The sequence below is a fragment of the Ostrinia furnacalis genome, unplaced genomic scaffold (assembly GCF_004193835.3).
Source record: "Ostrinia furnacalis isolate ACB-3 unplaced genomic scaffold, ASM419383v2 OfSCF7464, whole genome shotgun sequence".
Taxonomy (NCBI): domain Eukaryota; kingdom Metazoa; phylum Arthropoda; class Insecta; order Lepidoptera; family Crambidae; genus Ostrinia; species Ostrinia furnacalis.
Genome location: NW_021137703.1, coordinates 1,000,294 through 1,024,814, shown reverse-complemented (window position 1 = coordinate 1,024,814; position 24,521 = coordinate 1,000,294). Strand labels below are relative to the sequence as shown.

The following is a 24,521-nucleotide window of genomic DNA, read 5'->3' as shown; positions in this document are numbered from 1 at the left end:
AACATATACTTAAATAACAAAAAACAATTTATATTTCTTGCAGTAGTTTATTGCTTTTTTCATACATTTTATGTTGATGTTTATATACTTCACTTTTATAATGATTGAAGTACAAATAGTGGGCAAACGTGAATGGTCCCTGCTTGCAGGAATGTTAAATAGTATCCAGTTGCATTTCTACAGCAACCAATAAAATTACCCTATTAGTACTATACAAATTACGTTAAAAATAACACGATTAATTGTCATTAAAATGTGTAGGTCTACTTGTAATAACATAATAAAGTACTTACATAAATTAAAATAGGTACTTTTGAAGGCAAATACAGTTTGCTTAGTAATTATGTCACTATTAATTTATTCCAGTTTACGCAAATCCTCAATTACGATCTTAATTAAGTAATGAATATGACGAAAGTATGGCGAATGATTAAATTAGTACTAATCTATACATTTAAATACTTAGAATGATCGTTACCTAAGGGCGATGAACACTTATTCTAGCAACTTTTTGTACCAAACATTAATTTATTTTGATTCGATAAATTAATTATTTTTATAAATAGTGACAATACTGATTTGTTTACAATTAGATTGTATATTAAACAATTAAAACTAATATCGTAAGTAATACTTGTGCCTTATATGCCTCCGTATTGGTAACAATATCTAATTAATTGTATAAGAACTAATAGCGAGGTTTCCTCTAAGGCATCGATTAAGTATACTGTTATATCACATCCGTACAACAATAATCCTACGTGTTATTTAAGGTTTTATTTCGAACCACGCAATAAATCGCAACTGCAGAGTATACGCAGCTCTTACGAAATACTGTACATTCAAACAAATAGTGGTACCATAAAAGAACGTAGCGCTACGTGCAGTCTACAGCTCAGCGGTTTGTCACGGGGTACGAAATCGTACCTTTACTTGCTAGTTATCAACTTTTTCACTGCTATAAGAGTAAATACAATTAATTTTAAATACCTACAGATATGAATGTAGTGTTTCTTCATTCATTACCAATTCCCATGGAGTGATCACGAATTCTAAATGCATAAAAATATCCTATACATTGGGTACAAAGTACCTACAAATTACGGACGGTACCAGTCGTTTAATATAAACACATTGCCAAAATGTACTTTGGACGAAGAACACTCTGTAATTAAACGTATTTGACATACACGATTGTAGCTCTGGGAGGTTAATAAATATGATATATTTGTGACTTCTTCTATAAAGCAATATATACGTTTTAATATCTTTCTGTAACTATTAATTATACTGTACAATAATTATTTTTAATGAAAAATAAGGTATATGTCGACACAACGCAAGTGGTTTATACGTGTTGGACTGTAACGGTGCGTGTTTAACATTTTGAAAGTGAATTAATTACATTTAGACAGTACATTTATAGACTTATAGCATGATGCATATTTTTATACAAAATTAATAATTAAAATATATGATCACTAGCATGTGTCTTATAACTGAAAGTAACAATATTACTTGTTAAGTACTTTCTCTTTAATTACATTCTTAAAATTGTATTACCTATATTGTTACTCCTTAATAATAACAATGTAAAATTTACATACAAGTAAGTAAATTAAAACATAAATATTTCTTCGCGAATTTCGATAAAAATGAATAACACTGGACACATTCGGAATGATCGAGCATGATTCAGGCTTTGGGCCTCCATCTACATTAAAGTTACTTAGGCTTTCGATTTCAGTTGGCGTTTCTTCAACACTTATATAACTAATTTACATTTTATAAACTAAACAATTGGGAATGTTAACGTATCCCAAATAGAAAAGACAGCCTCGGTGCGTCTCATCGATTTTAATAACGCACACCACACAGCATCACCCCGAAAAACATTGTGATTAACTGAATTTATGCTACTTTTAAGAATAGATTTAATGAAATTTCAGACGGTTTGATACACATATTTACATCCAGTATGAATAGTCAATTAACTAGTATGTCAGAATCAGAGGGCCTACATATCACGAAACGTTTTGATACATCTTTTTAATCACTGAAAATCTGACATGAAAACGAGCGATGGATACTTCAATGTAGAGCCATTTTTACGAATTATTGGCACACATGTCGGGTAACACCTAAAACAGTCTGGCAAGGCCATAAAACGTTGCCACTGAAAAAAGGCCCCAGACTGTTACAGAGTCGAGTAAACTGTCCGTCCTTTTTGGGGTGGGGATGTGATGTGCGCGTGGGATCATGTGAGGCGGTTGGGCTGCACTGTGATGGGCGTCGGGGTGCTGAAGGCCGCGGGCGTCGGGGCAGGGGAGCCCGGGGCAACTGGGGTGGCGGGCTCGCTGGCCTCCGCGTCTCGCTCCCCAGTATCCTCCTCGTCGATGATGGAGATGTCTCGGATAGATGGCCGGTGAGATCTGCGCCAACCTGCGACGAAAATAATCGTAATTATTTTATAGCCCGCTAATGATATTGTGATAGGCGCTAAATTTAATGACTTTGAGACACTCATGATAGTATAGAGACGATCATCTAATCGTAATAACTATAAATTTTGACGTTTTAATTAAATAAATAACCTAAATCGTCTTTGATCAAGTGTTTGTTGTGGCCTTCGTTTTGTATTGTTTCTAACTCAACGTATCACTTTGAATTTTAAATGAAACATAAAGTCACATCAAAGGTGATACATGTGCTGCTATTAAAACGGCGGTTGATGGCGGCACATCAAGGTAAACATGTGCCATCTTATCTTATTAATAGGTGCGAATTTGCAACAAAATAATCTTAAAACCTTTAGCTGTTGACAACTATACCTTCAGCTCATAAGGTTCACGCTAACAAGTCAATTTTAAAGTTGAGATAAGTATTGATAAAAGTCGTTTAAAAATACTGAAGCGATGAAGTTCTTACTCATAAGAATAATAGTGTTTCTGATATTAAACTCATCGCGGTACGTGTTATGCTTCATTATTGTATCATGCTTATTTATTGACTCAGGTGTTTATTGAATAGATTTTAATATATCAATTACAGCTGAATCTATAATCTTACTTAAATAAGATTACATTATCACGCACAAGTTATTGCTATATGCTTCATTAATACTTGAAGAATATTTCAAATTAGATGTTATAGCCAAGTAGTATCTTTACATTTTACTCGTAGCTAGTATTCATTATTGAATACTTTAAAACAATTTGATTTCATAGTCAAAGTCTGTTTTTAGCGCAATAATTTTGTATAATAACGTAGCAGAAAAAATACGAAAAGAGTCTAATATAGACATACACCTAGAGCCTGGGAGTGTCGATATTTATGATAACGATAGCTTCTATGAGTAGGGTCAACTGCCAATCATTGGCCATGGCCATATAGTCGAGTTATTGGACAGTTATTTATTGAATTGAAAATAGCATCTCTATTTCAACAACTAGAAGATTCCGACAGATGGAGATAAAGGGCGTTAAGTTTGCATTTGAAGTAGGTAATATTCATTTTATGGGCGTTTTTAAGAGGTGTTTTATCCAATGACTGGAAGACTTACCCTAGTTGTAATTGCGATCGACAGGATGCGATGAACACAATCATACCCTTGTAAGATTTTGACTAAAAAGTAAAAAAAAAATGACGATCGAATCAAATGAATGAAACGTACCTTCAAGTACTGGTGGTTTGGTGGTCTTGGACAGCAGGCGGGGGCCTGTGAGCGTGATCACAATGGCTCCTATAGGCGCCGTGATCACGATCGACAGGATACACAAGGTGGACACGATCTCCGCATACCCTCGTAATTCCACAAGCTTGTCCTCGTCGACTCCGACCATCTTGCCGACTTCGTCGATGGCTACTGGGCCTAGGGCAGCCTGGGAAACAATAATCGATAAATAAATTGATGGCAGACTGACTGATCGAATGGCAGAGAATGCCATTCGGCATTAAGTCCGCCATAGTGCATTGTATTTATGTGCAGAAGTTTAAATAAATATATAAATAAAATTTTAAATCGATTTTAGAATGCTGATTTGAAGTCATCATTGTTTGAATGTTGGCAAAGGGTCCTGCTTGTATAATATCAAAACGAGACAATGGAAAACAATTGTTAAAAATAGTTTATTCATACTAAAATAAGTCTTAGGCTGGGTTGTATCATCTTATTTTAACTTTGACAAACGTCAAAAATCTGTGAAAACTCCGTACAAAAAATACCGGTTATAGTAATAGTTACGGTCAAAGTAAGGTGGAGCAACTCAGCCTTAAATATTATTACCTACGTGTAATCATAATTATTATTATGTTTAAAAATATGTTTACTTTTTTTCTAAAATAGGACGTGGCCCTACAAATTTTGTTTTTAAAATAAATTATGAAATATTAGCCAAGTGCGTGTAGTGCCACGCGCAATTTTATTTTACCGTTTTGTCGGCGTGATTAAAATACATACCTCCACAAAATTACAGCTCTCTAGTGCCAATAGTTTCCAAGCAAAACCTCGGACAGACAGACAGACAGACATATCGAAACTATAAGGGTTCCTTGTCAGGACTACGGAACCCTAAAAATGGGTATTACCTGTACAGTGGCTTTGGCCATCCAAGACAGTCCGACGAAGATCTTCTCCTTCGTGTTAAGGTTGCTGCGCACCGCGCTCACGCTGGTCACGATCGCTCGTAGCACCATGCACGCCACTAGGATACCGCTGCCATACAGCACCAGATCCATCGGCAGCTCTGAAATCTAAAAACCACATTTTAAGTAAAGGTCATTAAAATAAAATTGATTTTCTGCTTTTAAATGCTTTTAAAAAGCGCTTTTACACACATTAGGTATGTCGGTGCTTATGAGTTTTGACTGCAACATATATAATTCCTTGTAATAAGAATTCTTGTTCAATTCAGAAGACTGAAAGTTACTCTTCAGCTTATTATAATTTTGCAAGGTTCAATGGTACAGACGTTATTTGTTCAAGTGTGTGAAATTAATGGAATACTCCATTCATTTCAACCTTAATTTATTGACTTGTTTCTGCCTGAGGCTACGACCGCGTGTATTGCGGTTTGTCGCAGAAAGTCTTAGTCCCGCAATAAAAAACACAGCTACTCGTATGAAATCCAATCTAACGGGATAAAAATAGTCTTCATCTTTCACATAGTTGCTAAATATGTAATAAAATACATATTTGTTAAAATCAGATGAGTAGTTATAGATAGTAGTAGTATCTAACCCTTCTATTCTAAAGAACTTTATCTGTATAAAAGTGGAGTAGTTTAATTATTTAAAGCCAAAGTTCTAATTGAACGGTATTTATGGATAGCATGATACCAGTTAAGTACCTGTAAATGTGGTATTACCATAATTTCCCTGAATCAGGGTCAAAACCCATTTAATTGATTACTACTACGCATTTAATTGACGTTGAGTTGTAAAGCTCCTCATAATCTGTTATTAAGATTTTTCTTGACATAATTTTAATCTAATTGCAGCGCTAATCTAGATTATAAGCCCGTTACTTAGTTAGCAAAAAAATGTACATGACCATAAAATCGATAATTAATATAATTTGACAGTTACAATAAGCCGGCACTAAACATGAGGCATATGAGGTGAGCGGTTACACAGTAAATTGAGTTACCTGTTCAATATAAAACAGTAATTCATATTATACGATAAAATGATAAAATTTAGTGAACCTCTATCAAGATGGCTTTGCTGTAGCAGCAATTAACGACTAATATTCAGCAGCGTTAATTATATGTAAGTATGTTACTTTGTACCTACCTACGTATATCAGTGATGTACATATACGTACGCCGATATCAATGATTCGTAATTAAGTTAAAATTTTCAAAGATTTAGTGCTAAATTGCGACTATCGACAAAATATTTTTTTATAAAAAAGATAAGCTCCTAAAAAATCCTTTAGTAGGTATGCAGTTTTTTTTACTTAAACAAATAACCGAAACTAATTAACAGAAGTCACTTCTAATTAACGCTTTTACGAGTACATACGAGTATCTACCGGAAACTGTACCGGTGTGCAAATCAGACGAGGAAAAAAGGACGAGGTCAATCACACTCAGTCTAAATGTCATTGAATTATTGCACATCTACTTTTATTATTTTTTTCTGTGTACGATTATGAGCAGAGTCTTTGCTAATTTTTTTTTATAAAGATTTTATTAGTGCTTTGTTATTGCATAAATTACTAATAGCCACGTTAGCCCCTCGTACTAAGCTAAACATTGTCACGAGTGAGCTCACTCACCACAATAGTCGAGCGACGGCGGGGACCGAACCTGCGTTCCCCGCATCACGAGTCGGCCAGTCCGACCCCTTCACCGTTCGGCTATGGTGGCTTCATGCATGTATTTGCACTTATACTTACAACGACTTGAGCGCCGGTGATTGAGAACAGCATGGGCTCGAAGAACATCCAGAAGATCTCAAAGGCTGTCGCGACTGGGTTGTCTTCCAGCTCCCAGCCCAGGTCCGCCCAGTTCTTGCACGCCACGAACGCAAAAGCGATGATGGCCAGTGGCCCTGAAAAAAATGAACGAGACGTCTAAGTAATTATCTACTTGAGTCACCAGTTAACCATCTTTTGAACGACAGATAAGACTGCCTGTCCACCGAATGGAAAGAAGAAGAGCGGACTTAACTAAAGTTAACTAATTGGAGCAAGGAAGCAGAGATTTCAAGCTCTTTTTACTCGAATCTGGTAGGCAGGCAGCTTAAGACTTAAAGAAGGCCAGCATATCCTTAAAATTACTTAAGATAAATACTAGTAGTCCTATACTTTAATGATTTTTAACGTCAACTAATATTTTTCTGAACATTCATAAGGTACAGTTTTTTGGTCGCAATGACAACTCTACCGTTAACTTTACAGATAGTTTTCAGGTAACATAACAGACATCTTATATCAAAGTCAAACCCTAAACATTGAGAAGGATGCTTGTTTTATCAAACGATCCAATGCACGTCTTGCTTCCCCAAAATATTTACTGTTGGCGTAACTAAAAACGATGGGAATGGAATTTTCAGTCAACATTGTTTCTCTGTTGTTTTATTGCGTCTCGATACATTTACTTATAACAAGGCATTGTTCAGGAGAAAGCGAACCGCTAGTGTACGACGGAAAAACAATTATCCGAAGCTATTGACTACACACGGCCAAGTTTTTACGATTGTTAGTACGAACGTGGATATCTGTTTGTAAATTCTGCGTAGTGGGTGCTCTACGTTACTCCGCGGTCGGGTTTATAGTTTAATTACCCATCAGAAGAACACAAGGCCTCCATGCCATTGATTTTTTACAAATGAATATGTATTAACTATGACGCGACTTCAGTATTTACTCATTTTCATACATCTGTAATAATAACCTTCCTACAAAATTGTATTATTAGTTTAATCAATGTAATGTACCTAATGTAAATGTTTTCGAGCGTATACATACGTATGCGCTATACCTAAATCTATTATTTAGCACATTTTTTTTAAGTCTACACAGTTTGACCAATTTTCATACGAGTAATAGAATTTCCTTGATATTGCAGTGGTTTAGTGCAAAAAGACGTACACAAATAAATGTTCTTAGACATTTTTACACTGTGACACTAGAGTCTGGGACTAGTCCCAAACTAAGCAAAGCTTGTACTTGAGTAAAAACATACTTAAATAGTTTTTTGCATAAAGTTATACTTATTTATACTAATATTATAAAGAGGTAAAGTTTGAGTGTTTGTATATTTGTTAAATTGTAAGGGGTGATCTCGGGATCTACTGAATCGATTTTAAAAATTCTTTCACCAATATAAAGCCACATTATTGCTGAGTGTCATAGGCTATATAAAAAACCGAAAAATTCCACGCGGGCGGAAAGCTAGTTATAGATAGAAACACAGACCAATACAAACTAACATGTTTACCAATGCACACTGTGCGGGAAACGAACCCGCGACCTCGGCATAGTGTCTGTTACGAACCACTATACTACCACTATACTGTCTGTTACGACAAATGAGTAGAATCGGCTAATAACCTCATATCTAGCTGATTTTTCCTACAACTATTACACGATCAATTATTGTGTAATTGATATTGATCTGTCTGACCCAGTTGTACTCGTAGGTCAAGGTAGGAATGCGAATTTATGATGAGGTTGATATTGAACTACTACGCCTCCCCAACCCGTCTGGCCAGGGTGGGGAGTGTTTTTTTTATGTGACAGGAGGCAAACGAGCAGACGGGTCATCTGATTTTTTTTTATACTAGACAAGGCAGGTATTTGACCGCAATCGCACCTGTTGCAGTCTAGGATGGTACATATCTGCCTTGTAAGTGCCTATTCACTCTCGCCTTGAAAACGCCCGGATTATAGTGGTAGGTATGTGTAGGCCAAATCCTTAATTTGCTTCTGGTAAATTAGAGAGGGTCACGACCCTGCAGCACGCTTCTGCAGTGGAGACTATATGACCTGATGATGATGATATTGTACTCACCAGCGCCACCCCAGCCGACTTCCTCCGAGCCGAGCACAAAGAAGAGGCCTCCAGCAAGGAGCAACAATACTCGAAGAGGCACCAGGAACGCGTCATTCCTCTCCGGAACGAATTTCAGTAGATATCCGCAGATTACACCGACCACTATACCAACGATAATACTAAGAGGACCCTAGAACAAAGAAATCTTTATGAATATCTTTTAATAAATAAAATAATAATTAATGATAAACTTTAATGATAAAAAGTCATTGGTTAGGTACTTATGTATAACGTCACTACGATTAATGTATAATCAGATGAGTGTAAAATTCGCAGTAAGGGTTAGGAGGTGGCAAAGTCTATTTTTAATAGATGAAGAGGTTTTCAGGTGATGTAATCCATCATTGGTTATAATGAAAGTTGTTTTACTGTTAAGTCGTAAATAAAGTCACATGAGAAAGTAGTAAAACAAGTGTAACAGAACTACGTTACTTACTGGTCCACATTTGAACCCATAGAACTAATATTATAACTAGGATATTGATTACCGATATGCTCAAGGATTCTTATTTTTAGATTTGCAATTTGTGAAAAAACACGCAAGCACTTCTAATAGGTCTATTATTTCATCTTAAATAAATCCTTGAAATTGCGTAAAAAGTTCAACAACTTTTACTATAAACAACATCGCAATTAAGATAATTTGGCGATTGCAAATTGTATCTGAATGCAGTTAACAGCGATATTGATGTAAGAAAGATTAATAACAATTATTGTATTAGGTATTCATGCTAAATCGTGATACAAACTTTTAACATTATCTGCATGTATAATTTTGCAATCTGGTTATTATCACACTTTCGTGTATCCGTGTAGGACAGACCAAACAGGAGTTGCAAGTTTTTTCTCAAATTATATGCCAATTTTTATAAACTACAAATAGGCAAATAACCAAGGACGTTTAGACAAAATGTAGATCTTATCTTACTATGATACTTATAGACGATTACAGCGGTTCAGACACTTACTTGAATGATATTCATAGTAAGCGAGGAGGTTGAGAACATAAGTGAAGAGACGATGCCAAAGATGGCCACACTGGCGGCATCGTCGATGCCTGACACGGCCAGCACGAGCGTCGGGATGCCCTTGGAGACCCCGTATCCCTTGCCTCGCAGCCGGAATAGGCACGGCACAATCACCGCGGGCGACACCGCCGCAACAATGGCACCCAAGAGGAAAGCTGCAACACAAACAAACATTTACATATTCCATTGCTGTCATCACAATTGCGAGTTTATGATGTTTCTACTGGTATATACTCGTAGCTATGTATCAAATATTATTTTGCATGATGATGGTATAATCACGATCCGTTTTATTTTGTTGGAAAGTAGCTGCAAAAACTGAACAAAATCATGCGGATAGTTGGCTTTTAATTTTTTTCTTTGAAATCTATTGTCAGTAGCGTAACGAGTAGCACAAGCATGTTTGACGCAGACTCACGCCATGAATGAGTTTTGATTATTTACTAATTTATCACAAATGAATGGCCTCCCCCTAGGTGGACTGACGATCTGGTAAAGGTCGCGGGAGGTGCCTGGATGCGAGCGGCGCAGGACCGGTCTTTGTGGAAATCCTTGGGAGGCCTTTGTCCAGCAGTGGACGTCATTCGGCTGAAACGAACGAATCACAAATGAATACTTACACCAATCCCAGGGTAAGCTAAAGATGTAGTGAGACAAGACCGCAGACAGTACGAATTCAAAAGTCCACGGCACCAACGCTAGCTTGATTACAGTTAAGAAGAATTTCTTCATCGCATGCGGGTCCAAATCCAGGCCCGCTCGAGTTAAAATTATAGTTAAAGCAATTTTCCTGAAAACAAATATCATCGTTAAAATAGTTCTTAATGATGAACAAATTGTACAATTATTGCTGTAATGGGCCTAACGTACCTGATAATAGAACAGACTTTCATATAATCTTTGTCAAAGTTGACAAACCCTACGTTCTTCAGTATTATGCCGACTATTAACATCCCTATTAGAGCCGGGAGCGTCGTGACCTTCAGCATGAGCCAGCCGCCGAAGTGCGCCGCGATGGTCAGCACCGCTAGTGTGAACAACTGGCCGCCGGGCGCGACTGTATCTCCCATCACGATCCATACTATTAACCATACCAGTATTCCTAATAAAAAAGAAAAAATATTTAGTGGAATGAAGTATGATGACGCGAATAGTCCAAATTAGTATCTCTTGACTATACAAGTGAACTGATAATTACCTATGATGAACACAGAGAGTGTCTGTGCAAATTGTCTGTAAGAAGGACATAGAGGATAGGGGCATATTCTTTGCCAGTTGCGAGGCTCCCACGAGGGAATCCCGGAGTCTTCTTGATGACACTTTGCACAACAAGCGTACCACCACGATCTGAAAAAAAAAATGTAAGTTTAGACGTGTTAAAGGGTGGCCATTAGATGTAGATATATGATATCTTCTTTCTTTCTTGATATGATATACCCATGTGGAATGGAAAAAACAAAAGTTCCACTATCCCATACTAAAGGAATTGCCGCGAATTTGATCAGGGTTGAATTACAAATTGGTCCCAGTGCGAAGTAAACAACGGAAAGTTTAAATGTCTCACCTTTCCACGTGTTCGCTCTGCTGTGACAGTGCCTTCTTGGAGTATATAGAAGAAGTCGTTGAGTATTTCTTATACCTGCCCTCGATGTGTGCAGGTCGGTCTGTGGATAAGAAACGAATGTTATGTCGGTCAATGTTGCTCAACTTTGATCGATGAAATTATCCATGTGAATCAACACCTGGCTTCGGGCACCATGTGTGTTTGTTCATGACATTTTTAAATTACATTATTGAAGTTCACTTTATTATTAAGTCTGAATATTTTATAATGGTTAATGCTTCATTATATCGATCAGGCGATTGTTATATATCGCAAATTAGGTATTTCATAATTCAGAAGATCTACAAGTAATAATCTCTAAAATTAAATATTGAGAAATCTACTTACCCCATGAGGTGTCCATTTCTGCTGCCATGGCATTGTGGAGGTTGCTTTTGCGACGCGAGGGTCCTTCCGCTTGTGCTGATACGCGTCCATTCCTGCTGGGAGAGGTATTTTTTAAATAAAACCGATGATGAAATAAACATTAATCACAATTTAAGCTAATGCTTCAGGGGTCGGAAAAATAATTACTACTGTGAAAGGTATCGAGATTTCGATCAGCTGTCTCAAATAGTGGCAAAAAACTAATATAATAGATTAACGAAACAAAACACGATTTAATTCATTCGTGGAATTTGTAACTGGGATCACCTACAAATTCAATTGTTTTATTTACTCATAGCCTACTTAGTTGTAAAATTATAAATAAAAAAAAACAAAAAACATTAAAGGCCTGCTTACAGACTAGGTAAATATAATTTTAGAAATAGGCCTTATTACAAAAAGCTAAACGGGTGTTGCCCACTTGTTTAAATTGACATTTAGCATGGAAATGTCATTTTAAACACGTGTTTAACGACAGTTTAAGTTTTTTGTGATAACATCACAAATCTTCAAGTCGCTGTTGTAAGGTTCACCGACTTCATAATTTTCTCACATGCATATTAAATACTACTTGATCTGTTAGAACAACAGGTATAGTAGCACATACATGGAGGTAATAATTATATTTATTGTTATTTATGTCGAGTCATAAAATAAATAATACGAGTATATGATATAGAACGTTTTGTATTGACCTTTTATTTATTATTTTTCTTTGCTAATAGCTGCTCGATAAATACAGGCATGTCATACCGCACGTCGCACCAGCAACTATATTTTCAAGGGTAGATAAATGATTTCAATTACCTGGGACTAGCTTTTAAGGTTAATGTGACTTTATTAAGTGCTAGACTGCTATTATAATAGTTAGCAATTTTTCAAGCTCAGTATTTTTCCGGGAAAAGTTATTTAAGTTTACAGATTGACTGGTATGAAAATCTTGGTTATTGACCTATTTATTACTGGAAATAGTTATGTACCAATTTACTGAATTGATAGCGATTGAACTGTTTTAAAATACTAATTATTAAAACGAAAAAGTGGTCATATTTCCCACAATCCTTTTTCAGATGCTGAAAACGTACTTATTTACTATCTACATGATTTCAGAAAAAATATAGTTTCGCATTTCTATATAAGTAGCAAATGTTACTGCTAACTCACGAGTAACTTACGAGCCGGTATAACTTAAGCCAGTAGTGTCATTTTTGTCATAAATGATAATAATATGAATTATTTAAATGTGCGTTAAAATTTATACCAGTAGTGTATTATTTCTGTAACTATATATTTAATTTATTTACCAAATACCTACGTGTAGTACAAGAGTCGTATGGTAATGAATGTAACATCGTCAAGGTAAGCACTACTCAATGGATTGTATCAATTAATTGACTGTTTGTATAATAAGTATTCAATATTCACTATTCACAGTTTTATATCGGCGAATTTAAAATTAAATGTTGTTGCTTAACTTCAAACGAGCTGGGAAAGAAATTACCTGAACTGACCTTTCCAATGTTTCAAACGGCATGGGAGTTACGTAGGTATTATTATTTTATTTCAAACTAGCTTTTGCCCGCGGCTTCACCCGCGTGAAATTTAGTTCGTCACAGATCGTCATAAATTATAGCCTATATGTTATTCTGGGTTATAAACAACAATACTTTAAAGTTTCCTCAAAATCCATTCAGCGGTTTTTGCGTGAAAGAGTAACAAACATCCAGACATCCCAACTTTCGCATTTATAATATTAGTAGGAAGTAGGATAGGATAGACAAACAAAACTAAAACCTTGTAATTAGCAGAAAGCTCTTTATAACGTAAATATTTGTCAGCTTGTCAGGGACAACTTGGGTAGCGGGTATTGGTAAGCTTAGTTATTGTTATTAACCCACAAACAAGCCAAACAACATCACTACAATGGATATTCATGGTGATCAACGAGATTCTATGGCCATTGTCTACATTTGAACATAACTTCCTGAAAAAATGTTCAGACGTGCTGACATGGCTCATTGTGTTGCGTTTGCGCGATGCTGTCTCGGTTTTCATCACATTTCACTACACGTTGTTTTTCAATAGCTTTGTTACGAACTTCAAACGTTCATAGAAAAATGATTTTGTGACGAGCTCATTATTTTCAGTCACAGTTTGCGTTTTCGACTCGCAGTCCACACATGCCATGTTTTTAACAAACATGTCATTAATTTACAATAAACAATCATTGAATATAGCGATATGGTTATGCTGCAGTTTAAGCTTTGAGTTGTAGAATATTTAGTGACTCTGGGTTTGCAAAGGACAAGCTGCTGAACGAAGTTTTATATTAGCTTTTAAAGCTCAATTTTTGCCAGTATAGACGTATTTATTGCTCAGTTGTACCTGTTTTTGTGAATCTTAAGATCATTACTGGATTTTCAGTGACAAAATTATATAACGCGAATTTCGCCAACCGTCAGCAGCTGACTAGTTTGACCAGCTGTTAATTTTTCTCGCCAATGCGAGTGACACTTAAGGCCAAAATGAGTTTGTTGCATCAGCATTTTTCATTCATAATTATTATGACTAATATGAAAATAGTAACGCATGTAATCTGACGTAACACAAGCTGTCACAACATGATTATTTTTGCTGATAAAGAAGTACATTATAGTGAAATGCTAACACGTGTGTGCAAGTCTGTATTATTGTGAAAAGAAAGACGTACATTGTTTTAAGGTAAACACATGTTACTTGGAGGTCATCAGGTGAGTTCTTTTGGCTCACCTTTCGGATGGGTTTCATGTATTTGCAGCTTGTGATGGATGGGTTAATAAATGTGTGCGTGGCGGGACACTCCTCGGTAATGCATAATGTTCACGCGCGCAACAATTGTTTGTTGCGCTATTAAGCTACTGGGATTTCTTAATTTTGATATAAAGATTATAGGTGACCTAGCTATCACAAAAACACTGAAAATTTATAATAATATAAGGGATGTACATTCGGTACAAAACTTATTTTTCAAGTTAAGGATATGAAACCTCATAAACCTCGCTTTTGTTAAGTTAGGTAATAAATAATGTTTCAACGATTCTGAAAATCATCCCTTAAGTGAGAGGTGAGTATTTTGCTTACATTTTAATGGTTATGACCTTCTTATGGCTATGATTTTGATGTAAATTGGCATTTAGTTGGGAGATAGATGAAACCTTGAAGAACTAAATTTATTACTGATAGTAATTTTATTTTACGCAGGCGAAGTTACGGGCACATAGTTACATAGAACTCTCTCATGGACTACTACTACTATAAATGTCATGGCTGAGTAGTTAGGTACAAATAAAAGTCGTAACATGCTAATGCTATTAATATATTAATGGTGACGGAAACAAGGAAATTTATTTCATGAAACTGATTCCCAATCCTGTAGCAAAGGCAATAATATCAACAAATATATTCTTGACATTGCTTATTCAGACGATATGGTTAATATGTATGTACCTATGCTTTACAATGGGAATGTTTATGGTATGGCAAGTTTGATACGCTCCGTTAAATGTGATTAAGATGATAAGCCGAACAGCGTGGTGAGGTGGCAAAACAAACTCTATTGTGAATCATTCAGGTCATATATCTTTTTATGTAGAAGCCGCTATGTCGCTGGTCTTGAGAGTGACATTTGTGATATTGAATCAGATTACCATATTTGCGTGGTTAAATCAAAAGAAACGCGTCACACGCAACTGACAAGTAATGGACATTTGTATCCAAAGATGACAGACACAAATCTTTTGTACACTGGTTACTGGCACCTTCAATATTTGTACTTTGGATAATACAGAAAATTGGTAGCGATTACCGCGTGGAGGACCGATTCGTTTAATTTGATAACGGCCACAATCCATTATTTAATCTATTTAACGAACCAATTAAAGCTCCAGTTGTTGCGTTTTTATACAAAATATTTATTTTAACCTACAAGTCTGCCACGCGCTAATTTGATGGTTTTAATTTAATTTAATTACCTACTGAAACACGGTTTAAGGACATTTCAACTTAGTTATTTTTCATGATTCTTCACACGCCTGCATTTGAGGTTAGATCTTTGTTATTTAACATATGCTTGGTAAATAATGTATAACATATTTACGGTAAATTATTTCATTACCTAGTCTGAAATTAAAATTAGCACCAAATGAGGCAAAATTATAATTTTTCAGGCTAAATAACGGTAGAGGAAAATATAAATAAACTCACCAATGCCGGTTGAGTGCGTCTGTTTCGAGGGATGAATCTGATGGAAGGTAGCTGTCGTAGTGACAACTGAGGCTGCTGTGCGACATCCTACATGGCCCTCTGGTAGGGTTATTCACTATAAAGTCAGCGAGCAAGTTCGAGGAATAAGTTGCGCGGGGGCATGCCGCTCGGCCCAGCACGCTCCACACCTATGCGAAGGCGAATGTGCATCTTATAAGAGAAGGTTTGGCTGCGACTGAGCCGCCCGCCTCGCCTCACCCCGGGCACGTGACTGCCTCGGTGCGTTCAATTTCGCCGGCCGGCGGGCCGGTCATTGGCCGTCGTACAAAAAGGTCTTTCAAGCCCAACAGCAAGCCCATAGAAACGCATTAACCATTGCCTGGGGGCGAGTTGCCGTGACGGTAACTAGGTGACGACTGGCTGAATGAGCCGCGATGTCGCGCCGTGTTTATAATATCGTCGCGGACATCTCAAACAACGCTCGTATAACAGCTGCGCCCGCGCCGCCCGCTCAGCCCTCACCCTCCGATCTATCCGCACGTTTCGATACATATAAGCCAGACGATTAAAAACATCGGCTCCATGTGGTTTGCTAAACTTGACTCGCAAAAAATATTCCGTTGACAATTCGTTCTACTGACCCGGCACCTAGTTACTAAAAATACGTTAGGCTAACCATAAAATCACATGACGTGCAAAAAATCCTTAGAATCTCCGCATTATTTATTGAGAATAAAAATGCGTAACGTAATAACTTTAATTTTAAATGAAATACTTCAATTTAAAATTAAATATAAAAATATAATTACAAAATCAAATCTGTCATGAACTTATAAGAAGAAGACTACGAACGCATGAAAAGAAGCTTTTGCCGGTTAAGCTTACGTACTCGTACGTAGCACGCTGCACGTCGTACATGCTCTACCGTAGTTGTCGCGTACTGTTGAAGCTCTACAATTTTTTTCACCATTATCTGCTTCTCTTCTACGAGTACTAAGTCATTATTGTCTCTAAATTTACCTAAAATATTACTCTAATTTGCAGGTAATTATGTGTTGTGAAGAAAGTAAATAAATTATCCACGCGTGGCAATTTTGAAACGGCGCGCAGCGGATAAAAATAATTAAATATGAAAAAAAAAGTTTTCTTTACGTAAATCGATTAAGTTAACTGATTCTGAACGAAGTGAACAGTTTGCAAAGCACCCTGTACAAAGAAGCTTTTATTTAAATTAGGTAAGTGTCTTTAAACTTAAAAAGCAGTAAACGAAACCGGTCTAAAAATACTCGGACTGCTAGCCGAATGCTAAAAACAGGCTTCATAATTTTTTTAGGAATTCTAAGTAGGTTCCACCAAGTAGGTAATTACCTAATCTAGAGTTACCTACTGTATTTTCTATGTCAATAAAATTCTTCGATGCATTAGTTAGATCCTAGGAGCGAATATTTTGGTTGTATCTAACACACTTAACACTCGACATTTGCTTTTAATTATCTAGATCATAAGCAACTTTATTGCGTCTGCTATAATTTTATTTTATTTTTTGATCTTGAACTTTTCCCAATTTGCAAGTAAGTATTATTTTTAGAGTTTTTAAATAAACAACTTGAAAAAATCGAACTGCTAAGTATTATTTTTTGAAATTGCTTATGTAACTTCTATTAATAGCTACAAACAAAGATTTATTCGAGACAACTTTACTAAGGCGTATTTCGCATAATAATCACGTTCGGAATTACGAAATCCAAAGAGGCAGAGCAGTAATTATGATTTTATGAAATGAGCGATGTAAATGTCACAATTTACAATAAATATCGTTTAACCCAAGCACGAGTACACAACCATACATTCACAATGTCTGTGACTAATAATGTACTCAATGTTCGGTATTTGGCGTCCGAATTGTGAATAGGACAACGTAGTCATGTGATCTATTGTTCTCTAATATTCAAAACACGCTGGTAGCTCTGTCCTATTAAGCCGTACCTGCAAAATTCCAGTTAAAGTGCCGAGATAAAAAATATGTAAATCTTCGCTTATTTTTTACATGAAGTCATTGTACAAGTTTTTCGTTACAGAATCTTTGTGTCTCCATGACTATTTTTGGTGTGTTAAAATACGAACTAATTAAACTGTGCAGTTTACGCGATATAATATGGGTTATCGGTTACTAATCATACTACAGCAGCGCATGTTGAGCGCCGCATGCGGAAGCTGAAATGCTACCGTATGATGTGATTGTTTCTCGATTGTTTAGTACTTTAATTTTTAAAATCAAATAGATATAATGTAGGGTACTTGTACGAATATTTTGTATATAATTTAATATTTTCATATCTTTGTAACGATAGTAAAATTGATTAGTACCAATGCACTAAAATTCATACAAAACAATTATTATTGATTTTATTGAATGTGATTTGTATTTATCGTATTTTAATGATCACAGATTCATTATTTTGTTGATATTTTCTTCACTATCGGTCAAGTGCGGTACGTATAGTAAAATAATGCACACGAGTATGTGTGTCTTGCCGTTTTACTAACACATTGTGTAACAAAGACTTTTCTTGAGAAAGGGCGATGAAAATAACGAATAAAAGGATAGAAAATAAGGATTTCTCACACGCTTTCCTTTGGGTCTTTTAATCTTTAAAAAAAGTAATTATTATTTTTTATTTGTTTTAAACAATATAACATTGAGCGAGAAACAGTGGAATTCGGAATATTGTGGCTTTCTGAGAGGGACTCTGTCTCTTAAAAAATACATGATTTTAAACTGTTCCTTTGAACTTATTAATCGATGAATGCATTCAGCCGTCATATGTTTCTCTATTTATAGTAGCTGATCAGTTATCTGCAAAGTCATTCTGCATACTGTATCCATTGAAATGTGACAATGGAAAATTAATGTTACGCGATGAACACAATACTCAATAGTAGATATTAATCATGATATTTTTCCGATGGCCTAAATAAGCACGTGATCTGTCTATACAATCTATGACATTGCGATACCCTTGTTATGCGATGTGTATGTACATAGATATTTATTGCTCTAACGACCACATTATGTGACCTAACCTTTAAAGGCACTGTAAGGTTTTTACTGGACTACTAGAGATCATTCTCAATTGGACGTTGAGCTATGCCTTTCACAAAATATCAGTCACGTGATGGGCTCGAAAGATTTACTATAGCTATTACATTAAACGGTTCGTTATATAGTGAAAGGAATACTGCTAAGGAGGCTTCGCAATCACACATTTATGACTCATATGGCTGCTCATACGTTGTGTACGATACTACCGTTGCAGATTGGCGATTAGCAGGACGTTCCGCTAATTTTTAAGTAAGATGCAGTTACTAATAAGTATGGTGGTGCAACACAGCCTTAGCGTACAAGCTTTTTTTTTTTTTTCTATTTTACTCTATTTTATTTAGTATTTTAGTCATGTCTATTTTAAATATATTTCTACACTTTAATTTAACCTTTCGTGATAATAGTTTTAGCCTTTACAAATGATTATTTTTCGCATTTCTTAGTAATAAATCATGGGTAATACCTAGGCTGGTAATTAAGAGGCCAATGCTTGCATATGTTATCAACTCATTGGAAACACTACTCATAGAAATTGTTGTGACAGCTAGTGTTGTTGAGATCGCAGTTATTAATGTTATGTATGTGTATTAAATTACCTACGCAATGTAAGAAAAATCAAGAAAATTTATATTACTCGTACACGAATTTAATATTGTTTGGTATTTGAAATTTTCAGCTTATCAGTGTCGCTAATTTAATTTTAATTAAGACACGGTTAATAAGTCTCTAGAAATAAATATGTACTTATTAGCAAGCGACTGATCTTTTTAACTACGAAAATAACTTCTATAGGTACATTTTTCATACAACTATTTCAAGTCGCTGATCGATATTAAAATAATTAGGTACCTCTAATATTCAGTTTAGTCGAATAGGTTATTTATTGCTGAGTTATTCATGATGTTGTAAATAGAACCTCTTAATTCAAATAGAAAGAATTGCTTTCATAATAACAATGAAAAATTATACTACGGTATAGCATCCAACATTTTATTGATTTTAAAAGTTAACTAGCTTTCTTAACACGCATAAAACCAATCATAAAAATATTTATTACTTATCTGCTGATTAGTCAGACAACGCATATAAAAGACTTCAACGCTAGCGGTAGCGCCTTCTCGCACGATAAAGCAACAAGTTTCAAGGATACAACAAACAGAGTATAAATTGGCATAAGGCAACAAACTAAATAATATAATAATAAAATATAGTAAAAGATTATAAAAATAAAAACATAAAGAAACTAATTTTTTGAACAGGTAAATGATTGAAACAATTTTAACGAACCATTTTGTGTGGGTCATAATGTAAATTACGCGCGAATTTATTTCTGTGATGATGATAGTGAATTATTTTGTATATTATAAACTTTGGATTCGACGATTGACCTCTTTCTCGAAGTTGGACCTACCTAACTGGACTGTTTGTCCCAGGTATACATAATTGTCGACAACTTCGAGTGTAGAGTCTCCAACCTTCAGAGGAGTGGGTGCAACACGGACATTAGACATGATTTTGTGGACATTGTGGAAAACCTTGGGGGAGGCCTTTGTCCAGCAGTGGACGTCATTTGGCTGAAACGAACGAACGAACGAACGAAACTTTATTTTTGAATGCATTATTTAGCAAAGTTACTTTTGTATCGTGAAATAATAATCACGTCATGTTTTTCTCACCCAGCCAGTAAAATCTTAGGTAACATCGTAAGGTAAAAAAAAGTACTCAAATAAAATAATAAATAGATATGTTATACAATGATCCTATCTATTCATTCTCGATTTATCGTAAGCCAAATCACTGATCAGCTGTCAAATCTCAAGGCTCTTGATTGTGACTGATAATGTTGTTTTTCTCAACAGAAAATATTGCATTTAAATAAAGTTTGATCGGATCATTGATTGCATAGAAATGAGCCCACTTATCTTTCTATTTATTTAGTACAAATCACTCGCAAACTCTCTTTACAGAGTAAAATGGTAAAATTGTACTATCGGCGGCATGTTTGTCACAAATCAGATGATATGATGATAAAAAAGTTAAGTTTTACTAATCTTTAATGAAAATCCGCCCTAAATACGTGCGCCCTAATTTTTCATTATTATTATTATTTTGTCTAAATGGGTGGTCCGCTTAGGAATCCCATATCCTGTAGGTTCATTGAATTTTTAAATATAATCTGCTCCCATACTCTATGGTCTATGTCTATGGTCTATTACTCGTAGATTGACCAATGTAAAAAACACCTAACGCACATTACCTTTCAGAAGGCAGGTTTTCCCGGTCCTTGCTAGATTCATCGGCCATGATGGAGACTTTTCGTTTGCCGTCCGGCGTGGGCGAGCGAATCGAGGTGTACTGCGGAGGTTCGGGCAATGCCGGCGCAAGAGTGGAACTCTTCCGCTTCTCCTCTTCTTTCGTCTGATTCTGGAGATCACTCAGGTCGAAGGGGTATTCCTTTATCGCAGTCATTCGGACGCTTGTTTTGCGGACCTGGAAAAGTAAATATAAAATTATTTGATAATTGTTATTATTTCGATCTTCATTTAATTTAATTGAGACTGTTGTCTGAATTTCTGTCTTAATCTTTGTTGCATTTTACAAGACGCACGTGAGAAATTTAATGATAGGTTAATGCCTACCTATCATTAAATTTCTCACGTGCGATTTGAAAATTTAATTTCTATAGACATCAAGTTTGTACAGACATGTAATAGCCCTACACCTAGGTCACGGTAATACTATCTATACAGTATTCCAACTCGGCCATATTTTTGAAATAAATGTCAACAGCCCCGTGGTACGTCACGGTATGACAACATGCGATAGGGCTGCCCACGTACAGTACCCATTCTAATTACATCTGTCTACTTAGAATTTCTATCTAGTTTTGTGATAGTATTTTTTTTTATTTAGACAAACAAAATACTTTGTGAATGGAATAGGATAAAAATGCGTGTTGTTTTGTGTTAGTAGATTTAATTTAAAAAAATGTAGGTACTAAAATAATTTTGAATCTACTAATCATAATGAGTACTTAATGACCTGTTACTTTAATTTCAGGCGGATGAAGTCGTGGGCAAAAGCTGGTTTAATACTATATAATTTTTATTTCAAATCAAACTGACTGAAAATGACCATTTTTGACTGTTAATAACTTGTTTTGACAAATTTGTCCGTAAATGACGGTAGTCAAATTCAATCACCTTAGTCATTTTCAACACTAGCTAGGCCATCGACGTCCGTTCGGCACATTCGCGACACCCCTAACCCTAACTTTTGGATTTCGACCGCGTCCCGAGATTTGAAATTCGAAGGAAAGCTCGCGTTTCGTCGGTTTAAATGAAGTTATAATACTGTATGACATTATTACCGTGCCTAGGTCATCTTGGGTCAGTGCATTTCCTGTTCTAAGTCTTTTGGTAAAACGTAAACTTTATGAAAGTAAGTACTCATTATTTGTAAATTAATTTATTGAAAAAATATGCTTTGTTATTTGATTGTTTGAATTTTGTAAATAATTTCAACAAATAAAATGTAAATAAGAAAGTAAGTGAAACAAATATTTTGTCTTACATATGAAAATAAAATCCTAGATTATTATGCACTTTTAATAAAGCAGCGTTGTTAAATTAAATTCACTTTCATATAAATATCGCTGCTCCTAAAGTGTCCGCTCGAGCAATGTAGAGTTGGTAGGCGTCAAAGTGAAACTAAGCTGCGCGCGCGCTTTCAAACTCGTAACTGAACGACTACTGAATTTCAGCCCCGAAACCGGTGTTAAGTTATCAGACATCTATCTAAGTGATGCCTTAATTTGCAGTGACGTAAGAGGGGACGCGTCTACTGGTTAGCGCGTCAGCTATAGGTATTTGTTTTTTATTGAGTTATTAAATCATAATTCAAGACTGGTGTTTATCCTATTAGCACTTTTGTGCAAAAGACAAGGTGCTAACATTTTGATACAGACACTACAGACAGTGCATTGCGTGCGTATGAATTTTTTTTATTAAATCATTGAGAATGGGTATCTTCATTCGTCAAATAGACAATGAAACAAATGTTTTGTTAGCGTTTTTTCATTGTAGCGTCATTTGTAGTACATACTCGTACTTTTATGAAATTAAAAAAATCTCATTCAAAGGTCCTTTTATTGGAATTTACGTATGCACATTTTAACATGCAAATAAATCTATGTATAAACATTCCATTTTAAAATTTAAACATTCCATACCAAATTACAATTGTGAGAACAAAATTATAGTGGATTAAAGCATGTACACACAAAGTGCGGGTAAGTGAGAGCTTTTTAGTGCTAATAATGATCCTACATTATATGTGTCTTTACCGATCGATCAAATCACTTGGTCCTCGTACTTGATTTGATTTAAATAACAGTTACTGAATTTGAACCCGAAATGGGTGTGGAGTTGTAAGGACTACTTTAATTTAGCTTGTGAAAATAAAATAACGCCTGATATGTGCTTATGCTTACGTTTTTACATGTTCTACAACGGAGAATTTGCTCTCGAGTTTGTGAAGCTTATACCTACCAATTTTACCCATCTATCTTTCAACTACAAGACGTAATGTAGAATAACCATGTTAGTCTACGTAGCCTCTATCCACCACACTAAGCACTTTGCCTGATTTATATTGCGTATAGTAGGCAGCCATTAACGAGTGGATTCCCTGACACAGCTGTTTCCGATGGATGTGGTTATTTATTTGGCTACCAGGCCAGAATGGATATGTATCCTTTGAGTAAGATAGTGAACAAGAGCGATCTCAATTAATGTTATAAAGTTTGTGTCTTCAATAGATAATTTATCGATTAATAAACGCTATCGAGTATGGGTATTATGACAGTCATTGCTGCAGTAATTTTGCCTTCATTACGTGTTATGGCGTCGAAAGCGAGTTATAAATAATGGGTTTACGATACGATTTCTCAATAATTACCGGTGTAAAAAACGGTATAAAGCAGATTATATTTTCCTCGGTATTAGTCTTTACATTTTCAATAACTTTTCCTTTGCTCAAAGTTTGTTTCCGCTATTATCTCCATTAATTACCTGTTCTAGAGTTTCCTTTGTAAATATTTATGATGCTTTAAAATGAGCCTATAAACTTAGTTAATCAGCATGTTTTATCACTCGTTGTTTAATTGAGTGGGTAAATGCGTCCGAATGTTGACAGTGGTGGTTCTCGGTCAGTAGTCGTCGTGTTTATTTGCTTAAGTGGTCTCATCACAATCACATGATCGCTCACGAGGATGCGACCACGAGTTACCAATCATGGCGGGCGTGCGTGTGCGCCGGTCGCCACGCGCCTCCGCGATTAACAACTTATTGGGTCGCTCATCCAACCATCACAACAGTGACGTACCGTTTGTTGTGGCATTCTAATTAATAGTAAAGGACAATGACATTTGGAATTCCCTTCATCATTTTACTACACAGCATTGTTTGCTGCCCAAATGTAGGAAGCCAAGCGTTCAGTTGTGTATCTTTGTGAAAAGTAAATCGTAAATATTGTAAATATGAAAGTTTGTGATAATGGATGATGGATAAATGTACATTTTTAATGCAAAAATTACT

General features: G+C 35.6%; 1 protein-coding gene across 11 annotated transcripts in view; it reads right to left on the bottom strand.

Moving 5' to 3' along the window:
* Positions 1-54: 54 nt before the first annotated feature.
* LOC114364697 (sodium/hydrogen exchanger 9B2) overlaps positions 55-24,521 on the bottom strand; it is a 50,829-nt gene continuing 26,362 nt past the window's right edge. For 3 of the 11 annotated variants that reach the window (XM_028320939.1, XM_028320944.1, XM_028320941.1), the window contains exons 2-13: positions 21,182-21,414; positions 11,541-11,635; positions 11,154-11,253; positions 10,788-10,936; positions 10,460-10,691; positions 10,210-10,379; positions 9,530-9,744; positions 8,520-8,691; positions 6,401-6,555; positions 4,588-4,752; positions 3,674-3,881; positions 55-2,442 (exon numbers count right to left, since the gene is read on the bottom strand). In XM_028320939.1, coding sequence (XP_028176740.1) covers positions 2,258-2,442; positions 3,674-3,881; positions 4,588-4,752; positions 6,401-6,555; positions 8,520-8,691; positions 9,530-9,744; positions 10,210-10,379; positions 10,460-10,691; positions 10,788-10,936; positions 11,154-11,253; positions 11,541-11,635; positions 21,182-21,414 — 2,079 coding nt within the window. In that variant the 3' untranslated portion in view covers positions 55-2,257. Of the gene's footprint in view, positions 2,443-3,673; positions 3,882-4,587; positions 4,753-6,400; positions 6,556-8,519; positions 8,692-9,529; positions 9,745-10,209; positions 10,380-10,459; positions 10,692-10,787; positions 10,937-11,153; positions 11,254-11,540; positions 11,636-15,821; positions 16,224-21,181; positions 21,415-22,497; positions 22,521-24,521 lie in introns of those variants that run through there. The other 8 variants (XM_028320940.1, XM_028320946.1, XM_028320942.1 and 5 more) reach the window with 6 other exon arrangements.